Source organism: Capra hircus, chromosome 28 (genome assembly GCF_001704415.2).
Source record: "Capra hircus breed San Clemente chromosome 28, ASM170441v1, whole genome shotgun sequence".
NCBI classification, from domain to species: Eukaryota; Metazoa; Chordata; class Mammalia; order Artiodactyla; family Bovidae; genus Capra; species Capra hircus.
Genome location: NC_030835.1, coordinates 2,099,468 through 2,116,051, shown reverse-complemented (window position 1 = coordinate 2,116,051; position 16,584 = coordinate 2,099,468). Strand labels below are relative to the sequence as shown.

Genomic DNA, 16,584 nt, shown 5'->3' with positions numbered 1-16,584 from the left:
TGCTAAACCGATTCAGTCATGTCCAACTCTTACAAACGCTATGGACTGTAGCCCGCAGGCTCCTCTGTCCATGGGATTCTCCAGGCAAGAATACTGGAGTGGGTTACCATACCCTCCTCCAGAGGATCTTCCCGACCCAGGGATCAAACCCGTTTCTCTTATGTCTCCTGCACTGGCAGATGAGTTGTTTACCGTCTGAGCTACCCAAGAATGGCAACTATGGCATCACCAACTCGATGGACATTGAGTTTGAGCAAGCTCCAGGAGTTGGTGATGGACAGGGAAGCCTGGCGTGTTGCAGCCCATGGGGTCACAAAGAGTCCAACACGACTGAGTGACTGAACTGAACTGATGATCTTAAACAAAAAGGAGCAGCAAATAATAGCAACACCCTTGCTCCCAAGGACTTTACAATTTAAAAAAGGAAAAAAAGACAAGTGCACAAACTTCTGAAACAAAGACTTCAAGGAAGAAACAAGACTGTATTTACATCATCTCAAAGTATCCCCCCTGACCTATCAACTATAGAGAAGAAGAGGCAACTTCAAAGAGCTTAGAAATCTGGCACACTCATCACCCTACCCAAGTAATCAGACCACCACCAGCGAAGGGATAAGCCCACAGCATGTGCCTCCAGACAGGAACAGAACACGAAGAGACATCATTTCTGGGATATTCTTGCCAATAATGTGTAACCTGATTCCAATCATGAAGAAAGGAAAGACAAACCCAAGGTAAAGAACATTCCACAAAATAATAAGCCTGTAGTCTTCAAAGATGTCAAGTCATGCAGGCAAAAGAAAGATTAGAGGAACTATGTCAGATGAAAGGAAACCGGAGACATGGAAATTACTGGGACAACCGACACAACGTGAACGACACACAGATTAAATAACAGAATTACAACACTGCTGCAGACTGTCTCCTGATTTGCACTTCTGTTTACACTATGGTTATGTAACACATCTCTGTTCTTAGTAAATACAGCTGAAGGATGTAGAGGAAAGGGGTACAGTGTCTGCAACTTACAAGATTCAGAAAAAAGAGATAAACTCCGTGTGTGTGAGAGAGAGGTAGGGGAGAGGGTGGGAAGGAGAAATACAGCAAACATGGCAAAATGCCAGCGAAATGCTAAAGACCAGGGAATCTGGGTGAAGAGGGTACGGGGGTTCTTTTCACAATTCTTGCAACTTTCTCTTAAGTTTGAAATTATCCCAAAATAAAAAGGAAAAAAAAAGAAGTCAGGATACCTAAAGGATAATGGGGGCTCAATGGAGGAAGAGAACTCTTATAAAAATTAACTGAAGATCAAAACTCATTTAATCTCAAAATTTTAAAGGTATTAAAATGGTTTTCGATAATCCTCCAGTTTTAAAGATCTAATATCCTTTTTTCTAGTTTTAATATTTCAAAACATGTGACCACCTCTTTTGGTGGCAGGCTTTATTTCTGTTATAACCTGGCAGGTACAGGCCCCACCTGAGGGCTGTGCAGAGACTCTGCCCCCAAATGCCACAAACTGCCCTCCAGTTGGCCCGATGTTTCTGTGTGTGACAATCCCACTGTCAGTCACCCAGGCCTGAAACCTCAGGGGTCAGCTGCGGCAGAGCTCGCCTGGTCTCCCCCACGCGATTCCCTTTATCAGTTTCCTTATCCACCTCCACATCTTGTTTGTTCTGTCTAGAAAACACCACCTGGGACTCTTGCTCTCCACCTTCTTTTCTCAGGACCACCACCCACAACCAGGTCCAGGCTCTCCTCACCCTCACTCCCAACAACTGAGCAGGTCCCTCAAAGCCAGCCTCTCTCCCACCACTTCCTGCAGCCTGAGCGACCCTTCGAGCACAGCTGTTCCCAGCCTCCTGTTCAGACACCTTCAGTGGCTTTTCCCTGCCTAAGCATTTCTGACTCCCCTCAGGACCCCACTGCCAGCATCCACAGCTTTCCTGGAACTCCCCCACGAGCATCTCCAGTTGAGTCGAGCATGTCTCTTCATTGCCCGTGGCCATACAGAGTAGCTGCATGCAAACAGCTGCTCTAACCTGGAACGCTCCACTCTTTCCAGCCTGTTTTCCCAGAATCAGATTAAAGGATATATGCCTTCTTAAATCTTTCCTGGTTTCCCCTTTTCTAAGCCTTTACACTAGTTTATAAGATGCACTTCCCCAATTTGCACCATTATATGCTGTCCAGAACGAATTCACTCTTGTCTCATAAACCTGACTGCTCTCAAATATTTTATATGATTTTTTAAAAGCTTATTTGGAAAATTATGTGCTTTTGAGCAGAAATAACTGTGATTTTTATAACCTGGGCCATTCCCCTTACATTCTGAAAGACCTGGCTACAAAGTATAGTATTTAGTAAGACTGTTTTAAGTATTAAAATGCCAGAAGTGTTACCTGCCCAATACGTTACCTGTACTGGGGAGGCGTTTGAATACCCCCCCATGGTGATGGGGACTGAGAACTGCTCCATAAACACAGGCAATGTACCCAGCTTTCCCGGGAAGATGAAGTCAAAGAGAGACCACAGCTCTCGCAGGTTATTCTGCATCGGTGAGCCAGACAGGATGATGCGATGAGGCGTGCGGAACTATTACAGGAAAGAAAGCACTTTTCTATTAAATTCACCTTCTAACACATGATCACCAATCCTACCCCAAAACACTCCCATACGACCCTGTCATTTAACACAACTACGTGTCATTTTGGTCTCCTCTAAAATGCAGACATTTTATGTAACTTCAATTCTTCAATTACACACAGATGAAAATATATATACACAGATAATGCATATATATATATGGAAGAATTTTTCTTATTGTTCAAGTTGAAGACTATGGACTAGAGTTGGATGTAGTTACACTCTAACAACTGATCTGTACAAGAGACATTCAGTAATATCAACAATTAGAATCTGAGAAAACATGACTAAGGGTAAGAACAAAAAGTGTTCAGCATTAAGGCAAAACATGTATTTCAAACTCCTTATGCAAAAGCATAAGGAAAGATTCCCTAAGTGTGTTATTAAAAGCAGAGAGTTTATTCTCAATGAAATATTATCCACCTGGATACCCCCTTGTTATAAGAGGTCACACCTGTTTGCAAGCGAGGGTGATGGCAGCATTTGGATTCCGAATTTTGTGTCCCTCGTCCAGGATCACGTAGTGCCAGTCATGCCGGCTAATATCATCCTGCATGAGTCGAATGTAGGAGTAAGAAGTGATCAAAATCCCGTGACAATGAGCAATGTCTCGAACTAGTCTCTCCTAAAACGATGACAAAACGGCAAAGCCACTTTTAAATAAGTTAAATGAACATGACTGTTTTTTCAATTCTTTTTTTTTCAATTGGAGGATAATTGCTTTACATGTTGTGTTGGTTTCTGCCATACAATGTGAATCAGCCATAATTTTACATATAGACATATATGTGTACACACACACACACACACACACACACACACACACACACACCCACCCTCCTTAAGCCTCCCTCCCCTTCCTATCCCAAGCATGACTCTTAAAATCAACCTTTCAACCGTGATACAGTCTAAGGCACTTTGTAAACATGAACATAACCATCATACATACAACCTAGTTCTGTAGTATCAGATGGGAAATCTACTTTATGTTTCATTAATCTGTAAGTTGTAAATGCTGATAATATGTTCCCTATTATGGGGGAAGAGAGTCAAAGAAAACCAGAAAAAGATGTAACATGTAAACACTTGCCCAAATTTTATTTTTCCAAAACATCCTTTGTGTTAATCCATATTAAACTTCCTTCCATATTAAACTGGGCTTCCCTGGTGTCTCAGACAGTAAAGAGTCTGCCCACAGTATGGGAGACCTGGGTTGGATCCCCTGGAAAGGGAAATGGCAAACCACTCCAGTATTCTTACCTGGAAAATCCCATGGATGGAGAAGCCTGGTAGGCTACCATCCATGGGGTCACAAAGAGTCGGACACGACTGAGCAACTTCACTTTCACATTAAACTTAAAACAACAAGGTAGATAAAAAATGATTTATGATTTTAAAATGAAAGCAAGAAAATGAAGGAAAAGTCAAGGCAACAAGAAGGACAAATCCAGAAGCTCTAATGATGTGTAACGTGGATTCAAGGAGGACAGAGTACAAGGGATTAAAAGAAGTGATCGTTTAAAATGATACCAAAGAATTCTGAGGAGAGACTCAAGCCCATGGAGCGAAACACTCCTGAGTGCCAGGCAGACACGCTGGAAAAGCCACACACCTAGACACATACCGGCTAGACGTCTGAATTCCAAAAACAAAACAAGCAAGAGAGATGCTGCAGCTTCTAATCAGAACAAGACAGATGTTTTAAAAAGGTTCCCTTCAGAAGAAAAGGACTCTACCTGTGTTGAATATCTTTTCTGCAACACTAAAAATGTCAGAGAGCAAAGGGAAAACCTTCCCATAATTCTAAGGAGAAAGCAAAGATTCTGGAATTCTGCACTGATCCCAAATTAGCAGTCATGCTTGCCAAAAAAAAAGTAAATTCCAACTTTAGACAGTCAAGGACAAAAAATAAACTAGCAGGAGACGGCCTAGCAATGGTAGGCTACATCCAGCTGGTGCAGGGGTGCTGCCACTGTAAGAGTGCGGTCCCTTTGCCTGGTGGGAGAAGGGGGCTGAGGACTCCACACTCTGCACTGGAGTGGACAGCAGAGCTCCCCACCCAAGGCTCAGCACAGACGGGGAGCTCACAGCACCTCTGTGAAAGGACGGAGGTCCTTACTGACCACAACTTACAGAAGACAGAACTGTGGCTTAGAGAGAATAAATAGTATTATCAGGTCACAGAGCTGGGAAGTGGCGGAGCGGGATTTGAGTGTAACAAAGAAGCCGACTCCAGAGCTAGTGTTAACTAAGCTTTAGGCAACACTGCCTCTTACTTAACTGTGAAAGAAAATATTTTTAAGGGAAGATTACATGTAATATACTTACCAATCTTAAATTATTACAACAATAATTAAACATTAAAATAGTAAAATAATTAAACATTAAAATATTGTTTTAAATACTAATGAAACTGCTAAAAGGGTCTAAAATACAGATCACATATATATATTTATATATATAATATATATATAAAGGATCTATTTTTGCATTACTGCAAGTCCAGTGTAACGACCAACAGTGAGAACAGGGAAAACTAAGAGTGCACTAAAAAAAATCCCTTATCCAAGGGTAGGAAGGGCTGTACGTGGGTGATACTGTTCAGCTCTTTATCATGACAGAAAACAGGCTAACGTACACTTGCCAAGATGTAAGCCCATTTTCTGATTAACAGCTGCTGCCACCGTTCAGTCACTAAGTCGTGTCCAACTCTTCCTGACCCCATGGACTGCAGCCCATCGGGCTCCTCTGTCCATGGGATTCCCCAAGCAAGAGTACTGGAGTGGCTTGCCGTTTCCTTTTCCAGGAAATCTTCCCAACCCAGGGACAGAACTCGGGTCTCCTACGTGGCACGCAGATTCTTTAACACTGGGGAGCCCTGATAATGGTGGTTTCATTGTGTGCCTTCGGCACAAATATCAGAAAAGCAGCAGACTGCAGGACTATCAAACCACTGTCAGGCAAAGGCAGGAACAGGCAGCAGACAGGTGGTTTCAGGCCTAACTGAGAAGGCGATGGCACCCCACTCCAGTGCTCCTGCCTGGAGAAATCCCGTGGACGGAGGAGCCTGCTGGGCTACAGTCCATGGGGCTGCAAAGAGTCAGACACGGCTGAGCGACTAAACTTAAAACACTAAACTTCAGACCTAACATTTATTTTGGGGTTGCCATGTGACAGTGGGCTGACGGCAGTGACATTTTCCACTAGGAGAGTCTGGCCCACCCCAGACTGGCACTGAGAACCAAGCACACGGGAACTGTTCAAGAGATGCCAAGGGAATGCAAACAGAACCTGGGGGGCGCGGCCCCTGCTCCTCAGAATCCACATCAGGAGAGAGAGGAAGACCACAGGCAACCTGAAGTTTACAGTCAGGGACAAAGGGCCCGAGGCTCACCATCAGTGAGCTCCTCCTGCCAACTCTTAGCAGAGCCTCAGCCCACACCAAGGTCCTCATTCCTCACACCCCTGAGGCTGAAATCAAACCAAGCAGCCACAGCAAGAGGTGAAAAAGGGACAGTGAGACAGCAAGATAAAAACAAAAATCAGTGACGCTTAAGGACAAAACTTCGCAGAGCTGAAAAAGAAAAAACGTAAACAGCTCTTTGAAAAGACCCCAAAAGAGACCTCTGTAAAGTCAGCCTGAAGAACAGACTAACATGGCAGCGTGAGACACGTCAGTCACACAGAGGCGATGGGCACGAAACAGCAGCCATGCAGTGCGGAATTTAACGCCATCTGAAGCCTGACAGAGGACGCCCACTAAACACGAACAAGTCACCAAACGGACCCGAGAAAAGCGAGACACACCAATCAGACTCGCACCTGAAGACCTGAAAACAACGCAAACTGTTCCCAGCAGACGTCTACTAGACCCAAGTCAATGCCATCTGAAGCCTGACACACCGATCAGACCGTACCTGAAGACCTGAAAACAACGTTAAACTGTTCCCAGCAGACATCTACTAGACCCAAGGGTTTTATCAGCGAAGTGGGTGTCAACTCTGTGATTTAAATGGCTCCAAACACAGAACAAGAAGACTAGCAAAACGCTGTTTTCAAGACTGACAGAAGCCACATACTCACAGGCACCCCTCGCTAGAGAGTCATCCCTTTAATAAAAATTCAGCCCTATATTAAGCGAATAAGGCATCACGGGAGTAGAACCGCTAAACATTAGGAAAACCAATACAGTTATTCATATGATCATAATCATAAATTTTATAAACTCAACATCTCCAAAATTATCATCTTAATAAACAAGAATTAGAATATTTTTTAATCCAATAGAATATAAAGGGTGTAACACTGACCAAGAAAATTTTGAAAGAGGAGAAGAGAGAGAAACTGTCTTATACCAGACACACCTCAGGGCTCACCCAGAACTTCAGCGGTCAGAGCTATAACACCTGGTGCTAGTAAAGGCTCTGCGAGTGAGAGCTGGATCACCAATATGACACCGCCATGCCTTCTCCCTATTCACGAGCTTCAGTCCCTGCACAGAGCAGCACAGAGGCCACACCGACTTAACCACTTTCTGACTTTTTTTGGGGGTACCTTATGATGAATACACTGCCTCGCCTCCACCCAGCTCTCCCTGACCACAATGCTATCCATGGCCTCAGGCCCCACCACGGCAGCGAGCGTCCAGGGAAGACAGGCAAGCTGTCCAGAGATACACTGCTCCACCTTGTGCTCATCCCACCAGCACTGAGATCCCACCTCTGGCTGAGTCAGAAGCCAGAGGTGACTGCAACAGCTCCTCTGCATCTTAATTTTCCACTGGAACTCTGAGCAGGCAGCCATAGCAACTCTATCCCCATCTCCCTCCTCCTGGGAGAGCAGTGGCTGCTAGGAACCAAGAAGCAGGCGGTGAGGGGCAGCAGCAGATGGACACACAGCCGCGTCCTGTGCCGTGAGTTCCAGGCATGGAGCTGTGCGCACAGAGAGAAACAGGAGAGGAGAACAACAACCGTTTGGGGCCTGAAATACGGCCGAAGTGAAATTACCACTCACGTTTATAAAATGTCCACTGCATCACAGCCAAACCCTGCCCACGTGGGTCCACTTGTTCACGACCTTGGAACTCCTAGCTGCTGAATTCACCAACTCACCACCGTCATTCCACTACACTCCAAGGAACACCACCCTGAACTGGATTCTGGACATCCCTGTACCACAGCTAAACTGGGACGCCAAGCCTCCCAGTTACACACCACCAGGGTGATGCTTAGCTTCATGGGCATGTCCAAGAATTGAAATTTATTTGGAAGATTCTGTGATTTAAGCTATAGCTAAGAGAAATACAAATTTTCTACCATATTCAGAAAGATGTGTGATGATGAGTAAGAATCAAAGATGCTTTTGTAAAAAGAGTAAGAAATTTGCTGAACGTCTGCATTGAAAATATAACCTCCACTTAACAGCCACTGGGTAAAAACACATCTAAGACTATTTGTTTTCACCTGATTCAATCTGAGAATTCTGTAACTGCCTAGACCGGAGTTTCAATAATGGTGAATTGTTGAATATTATGGAGGTCTCTATCCAAACACTTAAGACAAATCATCTCGGGCGGTTTCCAAATTAAAAGCTTGTAAAATATGTAACCTCTCCTAGTTTTTGCAATTAATAGGGTGCATCTGCAATTAGCCTGACTTACTGAATGCAGCGCTGTTGCCATTAGAAGATGTCTGTGAAAGTGCTGCTGTCATTATGGAGGCTCAGGAGGCCAATCCCTCCTAGAGGGCAAACAGTGGGCTGGTGGAAACCAGCAGACATAAATCACACTGTCAGGCGGCAGGGGGAGCGGGGAGGAGCAAGGCACGCGAAGGCCACGCTCCGCAAGCAGCCCGGCGCTGCCCAGGCAGAGGCGACCGCACCTGCAATTAATTAAAGTTTCCTTCAAGCCAAATCCCTAATAAACAAGGGTTTGTGCTGACAATGAAGAAACAAAGGGCCCCGGCAACCTAATCTTACACCGTCCCTTACGGAACGAGCGAGCGTCCCGCACCAGGCGTGCACGCGTCTCCAAAGCTAACAGGGACTCGCAGCGCTCTGTGTTATGATCCGTGCACTCGCAGTGGGCCTGAAACATTCAGGGCGCCTGAGGGGCCGCGCGGTCCTTTCCCGCTTTAGTTATACTTTCTCCTGACTCCCAGCTTTTTGAACAGCCGAGACTTCCCGTGCTAGCGTTTCGGAAGACGGGCCTTTGAAAGAGCACGTGACGGCAGTGGCGCCAGGTGCCCATCCCTGTGTGGCCTGCTCTGCTCACACCCTGCCTTTCCCACAGAAGAGTTTCAGCACTGTTTCACCGTGTCCTTTTGGAGCCAACGTACCTAGACACAGGGCGAAAAAGGTCTACATGTGAAGGACTGTGAATATTTTTGATAAAGCGAGTGTGAACTTTCTATCTCAAGAATAATTACACTGAATCAATCAGAAACACCAGAATGTCTTTTCTCAAGTATTGGGATGAAGAGGCCTACCATATTCTTTGTTTTAAACAGTAGGAATTACCTGAGTAAACATTATATGCTGGGGAGTACACTAAGTTTATTGTTCACCTATATGAACCCAACAAATTCTCAAAAAATTACCAAAAAAAATACCCATTTTCAGGAGTTCAAACAAGGCTCAGCAAAGCTGAGCAACTTGCCCCAGGGCACAAAGCTGTAAAATGGCAGATCCAAGATCCAAGCCCGGGCCTGGTAATTATATGATCTATGCCTTTGAATCTTTATGCCACTGCTGCCATTCCCTAACCCTATAGCTCTAAATGTCATAAACGTCATAAATGGATCGAAATGATAAATCTCTTTGAGCTATTAATATCAAAACTATTCCACAGTATTACCACGTCTTACACAGCAGGGGAAGGTGAGAGCTTTAAAGTGACAACTGTTTCAGAATATAACCAAGACATTTCTCACTAAACATCTTCCAACAAATTGAAAAAAGGGTACTTAATAATTAAATAAACTTTACAACACAGTGCTAAAGATGCCACCACCTGCTGTGAGGTATAAGTATTATAAAACTGTCTCCTTTTATTATCTTTTCATGTATTTTCTTTCCCCAAGAAAATGGTTAGTTTTCCAACGCCAATTAGCAACATCATATCCATTTCTTGCAACCCAAGTAACATCACACACCTACAATATTGTATTTACAGTTATTCAACAAATAAAGGTTAATCAACTTATGTATCAAGTTTCTCTCCATTAGAAAAAGGGATCATAAGACATAATGAGAAAAGGAAAACCCTAGGTTCCTAGTAAATGAGATTTCAACTGACCATTAAAGGAGATTCAGAGCCTGAAAATCTTCTTATCTGATTTGATCATTTGACTGAAAATACTGGCCACATATTTTTTTTGCATGGTTGCTGAGTATTCATTTGATGATTCAAAATTATGCTGTCAACCAAAGAGAATATTAACAAAGATAATACAGGATCACATGGTGAGAGAGGTGGGAAGCTAAAAGGCGATTGAGGGAAGAAAAATGACAGATAAGCTCCATTAGAAATTGTTTGATCATTTGATATTTATTCTCTAAATGAAAAACTTTAAAATTTTTCAAAGTTTAACATCTGCCAGTTACAACAAATCTTTAGAAAAATAAGAACAATCTACTGAATAAGAATAATAATTCTGGCGTTATTACATTGTTAAGCTTCCCAAAGAGAAATTCTCTTCCCTTCCCTATTTCCCCAGCACTGAATGTCCCTATACCAGAGTGCTGCCGTTTTATTTAGACAGGACAGCCAGGGGGCACAGAATGTCTCCCCATGGAAGAGAGAAATTTCAGCCTACAATGGAGAGGAAGTTAGACATCAAACGCTGGCTCAGAGGACGAACAGCACTAGCAGGAGGTCTCAAGTGTGACTGAGAGATGTAGGTGACTGAGAGATGTAGACTCCACTGCAATTTAGCATATACCTGTGAGCCAGCAAGTGTGCACGGTGGTAAGCACGGTCTGTACACAGCGAAACAAACACGAAAGGAAGCAGCAGAGGGGTCAGATGCTGCTCAGGCTTCAATCCAGAAGCCACAGCTCTGATCTCGGAAATGTTCAGACACAAGGACTTTTGTTTCCAGGATTGGAAACAAGGCCTGTGTGGAGGAAGTGACGCATATTCAAGATGCTATCATCACAAACAATAAACTGATACTAACATTAGTAACAGACTGCGTTTCTAAGTGGATAGTACGGTTTGAAAGATACAGAAGAACACCTTTTCAATCTTTTGCGTAACAGCTTACATCTTTAGGGATATGAGACACTTTATAACGGAAAAGGAACTATACAAAGAGTTAAGGGTCAGAGTGAAAACACAAGCCTCCTTACTTTTCCTCAAAACTTAAGTAAGAAACTTTCAAATTAAAGTCCTCGGTAAAGCATTAAGTACTGGAAAAACCATGAACAACTATATGTATGCACATATCTGTGCATAACCAGACACCTCAGAAGGTGCAGATCACTGTAAAAAGGTGAATAATCTGTTCTTTAAGGTTCTGTTTGCCCTCCAAGCAAGTGAAGGAAGCAAGCCTCCTCAACAGAGGCACTGACCAATCAACGTCAATCCCATTTCCATTCATTAGTCAGTGCATTTCGCTTGCACGAAGGCTGCTTTTCAGGCTAACAGAGGAAATACAAGCGGGCCATGATATGGCGAAGGTGTAACAGAAAAGCGCCGAAGAAAATGAAAGGACAGAGAGGAACGTGTGGAGAATGCGCTTTTTGAAGATGCGCCATCCACTAAAGAGCTCCGGTACAGGAGTCTGCAGTGCAGGACACTGAGAGATGGAGAATGTGCTTTCTAAAAATGCGCCATCCACTAAAGAGCTCCGGTACAGGATTCTGCAGTGCAGGACACTGAGAGATGGAGCACCATCCACTAAAGAGCTCCGGTACAGGAGTCTGCAGTGCAGGACACTGAGAGATGTCAAAAGACAAAGAAGCGAAAGAAGGAATCAAAAATATTTTACAAGGGTGATAACAAGATAGTTACAACAATTTAGCTTGACTAGAAAAATGATTGAAACTTATTATCATGCTGCTAAAAACACCACTTTTTAAAACCTGCAGCGTTTACCTCACTGCATTAATTATTTCAACTCACTTGTTTTCCATTTATCGTTTAAAATTCAGGGCAAAGTCAGCTGGTTTCAACAACAGCTAGTAAAAGCAAGATTCCACCTCACCAAACTTGAGCTACCAAATTATAGGTACTCCTGTTTCACTTCTACCTAAAGCTCTGCTTACTCATGATCATGAACAAACAGGAATTTGGAGGAAACGGGGTCTTGGCAGAATTACAAAGACATTGGAGCTTAGTGGCTCACATGCACTTAACTCAGCAAGGCAAACATTCACCAGCCCTCTCAGCTGGCACTGCTTTCATGGGGGCACGAAGACCTCACTCAAGAGCTATGAAAATCAGCAAAGAACTCATAACAAACTGCCACTGCTCATCTACAGAGTAACCTGCAAACCCCAGTGGAAATGTGTGATTATCATCTATTCAGCTCTAGGGGCACTTGGGATACAACAATGATGAAGACACAGTCTCCACTCTGCAGAGTTTGCAGTCTAGATGATAGACAGAAATGAGAATTTAAAAAGCATAACACAAGCTATCTATGCCACCCACAGAAGAACAGACGATAATGTTCCTTTCTGATGATGCGGCTAAAACAAGTGAGTGAAGAAATGCCACCTTCAAAGAACAGTGATTATACTTAAAGGGCAGTCAAGGATTCAGAGAACAAAAAGCAACTTAATTAACTAAAAGGCAATAGTACAAATAACGAAAATGTCAAAATGGCAGGCTGTTCTTTTGCTCATTAAAAACACATTTTAAAAGCATGTTAACAAATGCCTTTACTGATTAAAATACTAATTACACTTTGTACCTACTTTCCTAAAACTGTTTAAAGCCAGTAATGCCTCAAATCCAGCCAGTTAACTACTGCATAAGGCCCTTGATTCTGGTCCCACTCAGGGTATCAGGCTTGTGTTTCACTGGACAAGAACATGTCTTGTCATCACCATGGGCTGTTAGAATGATAAAGCCTACATTCACAACTGTTCTGAAAATAAAGAGTTCTAAAATGAATCAAGAACAACAAGTGCATGGAAGAAACATCAGAACATACATCTGAGAAACAGATCAGAGCAAAAACAATCAGGTAAAACGGAAGGCTTTAAAACAAAAACAGGGAATAAGGTGCTGAAGTATTGTAATGTTACCTTTTTGTGGGTAAAGGACCCGGTTTCGTGCAGAACTGCCACTCTGAATGGAGGCCACCACGTGTGAAATTCCTTCACCCACTGATGCATCACCGTTGTTGGACAGACAATTATGGTCGGACCCAACCCCTCGAACCTGCACCCAAAATGTCCAAGAGGAAAAGACAACCATGAATGACGGCATACGGACGATTCACTGCCAAAACACACACACACAGAGAAACAAAACCTTACAGCTCGAAAAAGAAAATCCTACTGAGGATAAACCCACCTAGTGAAATCCCTACAACCCCATTCATCAATGAGTGGACGCATGCATTAAGAGGAACCACCAACTAATCTGTTGAAAATGTCATCCACAGTAAAGCAAATCAAGCAAAAACTACCTAACAAGGAAACTTTTCTCTCTTCTTCTATTCCAGATTAGCAAAGGCATAAACGGTATATCAACCTAAGTGAACATAAGAATATATTCGATCAGTTTGAAGCTTTATAGTTCATCAAGAGTTTTCATCCACAGGATTTCACTCTGTCTCACAGCCCCGGGAAGCCAGCAGGATAAGAATCCTGCAGTGTGCAGGCTGCTGAAGACTGGTGTGCCCACGGTGCCACAGCTGCCAGGAGATGGAGCGACACCTCAAGTCCGTCTTCTGATGGCTGCAGCCTGCTTTTGCACTACATCGCGCTGTTCGCTTCTCCATGTGATACAAAACCAGTGGGTGAGCGCCAGCGACCATTTCTCCCAGAAAGCCCCAGTCAGCAGAGTTCAAGTGTCATAGTTTTTGTGGAAAGCAGCTGAGCGCTACAGAGCAAGGGCCTTAACAAGAGGCGCGTGTTGACCAAACAATCCCAAGACAAACATCTGTGTACCCAGACTCACACGGCAGCATTCTTTGCCTGCAGAAAAAGTGGGCGCTACCTGAGCATCTGTAAGTAAGAGACAGGCTGAATAAACCATCCTGTTTCTTTACTACTGCACAGGCAAGTAGCTAGGAGCACTGCCTAGGTCTGAACCCCAGCTCTGCACAGCTCTGCAACTTCAGCTTCTCATCTTAAAATGGGAGCAGCAGCCAGTTACATGAAGTTTAAATCAATAACTATGAAGTGCTTAGAAGAGTATATACTAAATACTATTAGGATTTGTTAAGATACAATATACCGTGTAACCATTAAAATCATCTTTGAAGAATATTTAAAACCTGGAAAATGTTTTGAGGTCTTTCTAAAAACCACATTATTTACGGAATCATCCCAATTCATTCACACACAGGGAGCCAGAAGGCTGGTCACGGCCGCTGGGCCAGCAGTCACCTCTCCCCTCCTCCTTCCCAACAGAACAGCTTTGGGCAGGCGTCCCCTCTTCCTTCCCAGACACGTACTTGGCGGGACTCTGACCACTGTCTCGTCATGGAGGAGAGGGAAGAATCCGGACACACAGTTCATCTGCGGCCTGTTAGCACACAGCATTCCCCTAGAGAGGCTCGCCAGTCCCGAGGGGCCTGGGAGGGCTGGCTGGCTGATGGTGAGGAGGCACTTCTGCTCCAGGTCAGGACAGCGTCATCTCTTGGTCTCTCCTGCTGCACGCGAGCATGGGAACAAGAGCCAGCAGCCACTGGCAGTTGAGTTACTGTGCAAAGAGACCTTATGACCGCAAGAAGAACTGGCCTCAGGAGAACCCGGGCTGCTTCTGATCACGCTGTGCCTACGATCTGCCTCCCTGGCAGGTTCCTAGATGCAGCGCACGTTATGTGAACATTTAACCCAAACTGAAACCAGGATTCTTTTACTGGCAGTCAGAATATCCCGATCCATAGCACACCACAGGCACCTGACTGAATCAGCGCCCCCCCGCCCCCCTGCTTCCTACCTGTCAACATGGAACCAGGGCCCCTTTGCTCGTCTGAGCCCAGACTCCCACATCAGTGCTCTGCTACTCCATCTTCAGTCCTGCCGCGGGACGGGTGTCAGCCGGTGCAGGACATGAAGCCCAAGCCAGACGAGCGACGCCAATCTCTTCAATGCGAGACTCACGCTCAGCCGCCAGAGGCAACCAGCAGCCGAGACTGACGGAGGACACTGGCGCCTTCGTCGCCTACCTCTCCGTCTGCAGCAGAGTCACCGGCGACTTTTAAACCAGAGGCAACCAGCAGCCGAGGCTGACAGAGGACACTGGAGCCTTCGTCGCCTACCTCTCAGCCTGCAGCAGAGTCACCGGCGACTTTTAAACTGTCATTCTCTGTCCCCTGCCTATTTCTGCCCACGAGGATGCTGAGTATCTGAAGCTATCCACTCCACACACTTTCCCCAAGCTACCAGCTCACTAACCCTCACAGTTTCACTCACTCTCTTTACACGGGTAACGTGAACCTAGGTCTCCAGCCCCAGCCTCTTTTCTGAGCTCCAAAGCACCATCTGCCTAGATGTCCAGCTGCCGGCTGGGCTCTGCACTCGGATGTCCCCACAGCACCACATGTCGTCCTCCCCCGAACTGCCCCTCCCCCCAGGTTTCCTAGTCCAACGGAAAGGACTGGCACCCATGCTCCAGGCACCCTCAGTGGAAATCCAGACCTCGGCCACTCCTGTTCTTCGCCACATCCAACCGACACAGAGTTCATGCCACGTATGCTTCCTCTCTGAGTCACTCTCTCTCCACTGCTAACACTCCCCTTCTGGCCACTACCACCTCTTCCCCAGGATACTGCACTTTCTAGCACCATCTTTTCAAGAAAGCACAACCAGAATGCCTCATCCCTTTGCCTAAGAGCCTTTTCATGTTTGTCCCTTACTCTTGAGACAGTCCAAACACCTCACCCCGCTGTATGAGACCACAAGGATTGGACCTCGGGCCACCTCTTCAGCATCACCCCTCCACAGAGCCCTCATCCTGACCGGCCCCTCGCAGTTCAGCACTCCCCCTGGCAGCACTCTTTCAGTTCTTACAAAGTGTACACCCCTCTGACCTCTCGGCCTTCACCTTGTCCCTTCTTTCCCTCTTATTCCAACCACCCTCAACCTGTCCTTCAGCCCTCAACTTCCTCCCTTCCTGTCCCTTTCTCTCCAAGTAGGTGAAGGACCCTTCCTTGGTGCATCCACACTAGTTAGGACCCCACATTAACCCCGTCATAATATATATCACCGTGTGTGTGTGTGTGTGTGTGTGTACAATTATATTGAAACATTAAAAGAGATTATTTTTGAGTTGGAGATCATGGTTGACTTTTTTTTTTTCCTTTGGCTACAGTTCAATAAATTATTCTCAAACTTAAAATTTTTTTGTAAACTAAACCACACAGTGCTGGAAATATTGAAAATAATCTGCACAACTGGAAACACTTTGCAATTCTGTAGAAGAACAAGCCATAACCTGAATAAGGCTGACCTGTTTACTCCAATGTAACAAAATTCCTCCACCCATTTCTAAATCCTCCCAACCTTCAGCTAGTTACTGCCCCTGCCCCTCTGCTCCAGAGAATGGGCTCAGATCACAAGAAGCCAGGAGCTGACAGCTCCTAAAGAATTTCCAGCAGTGTCTCAGCCTCCCAGCAAGGGCAGGTCCCCTCAAACTCCTTGGGGAGAGTACAGCTCTGCCCTGGCCCCTTCTGTGACAATACTCCCTAAAAGGATTAAACGCAGCAATTTCTTATATCCTCCAAGAGCAATTAGAGAGCTATCAATATACACTTA

General features: G+C 44.9%; 1 protein-coding gene across 3 annotated transcripts in view; it reads right to left on the bottom strand.

The window, feature by feature from the left end:
• ERCC6 (ERCC excision repair 6, chromatin remodeling factor) overlaps positions 1–16,584 on the bottom strand; it is a 72,216-nt gene that overhangs the window by 16,741 nt on the left and 38,891 nt on the right. For 2 of the 3 annotated variants that reach the window (XM_018042328.1, XM_018042330.1), the window contains 3 exons: positions 12,901–13,036; positions 3,101–3,271; positions 2,419–2,595 (listed from right to left, as the gene is read on the bottom strand). In XM_018042328.1, the coding sequence (XP_017897817.1) occupies positions 2,419–2,595; positions 3,101–3,271; positions 12,901–13,036 (484 nt within the window). The remainder of the gene's footprint in view (positions 1–2,418; positions 2,596–3,100; positions 3,272–12,900; positions 13,037–16,584) is intronic. The other variant, XM_018042329.1, reaches the window with a different exon arrangement.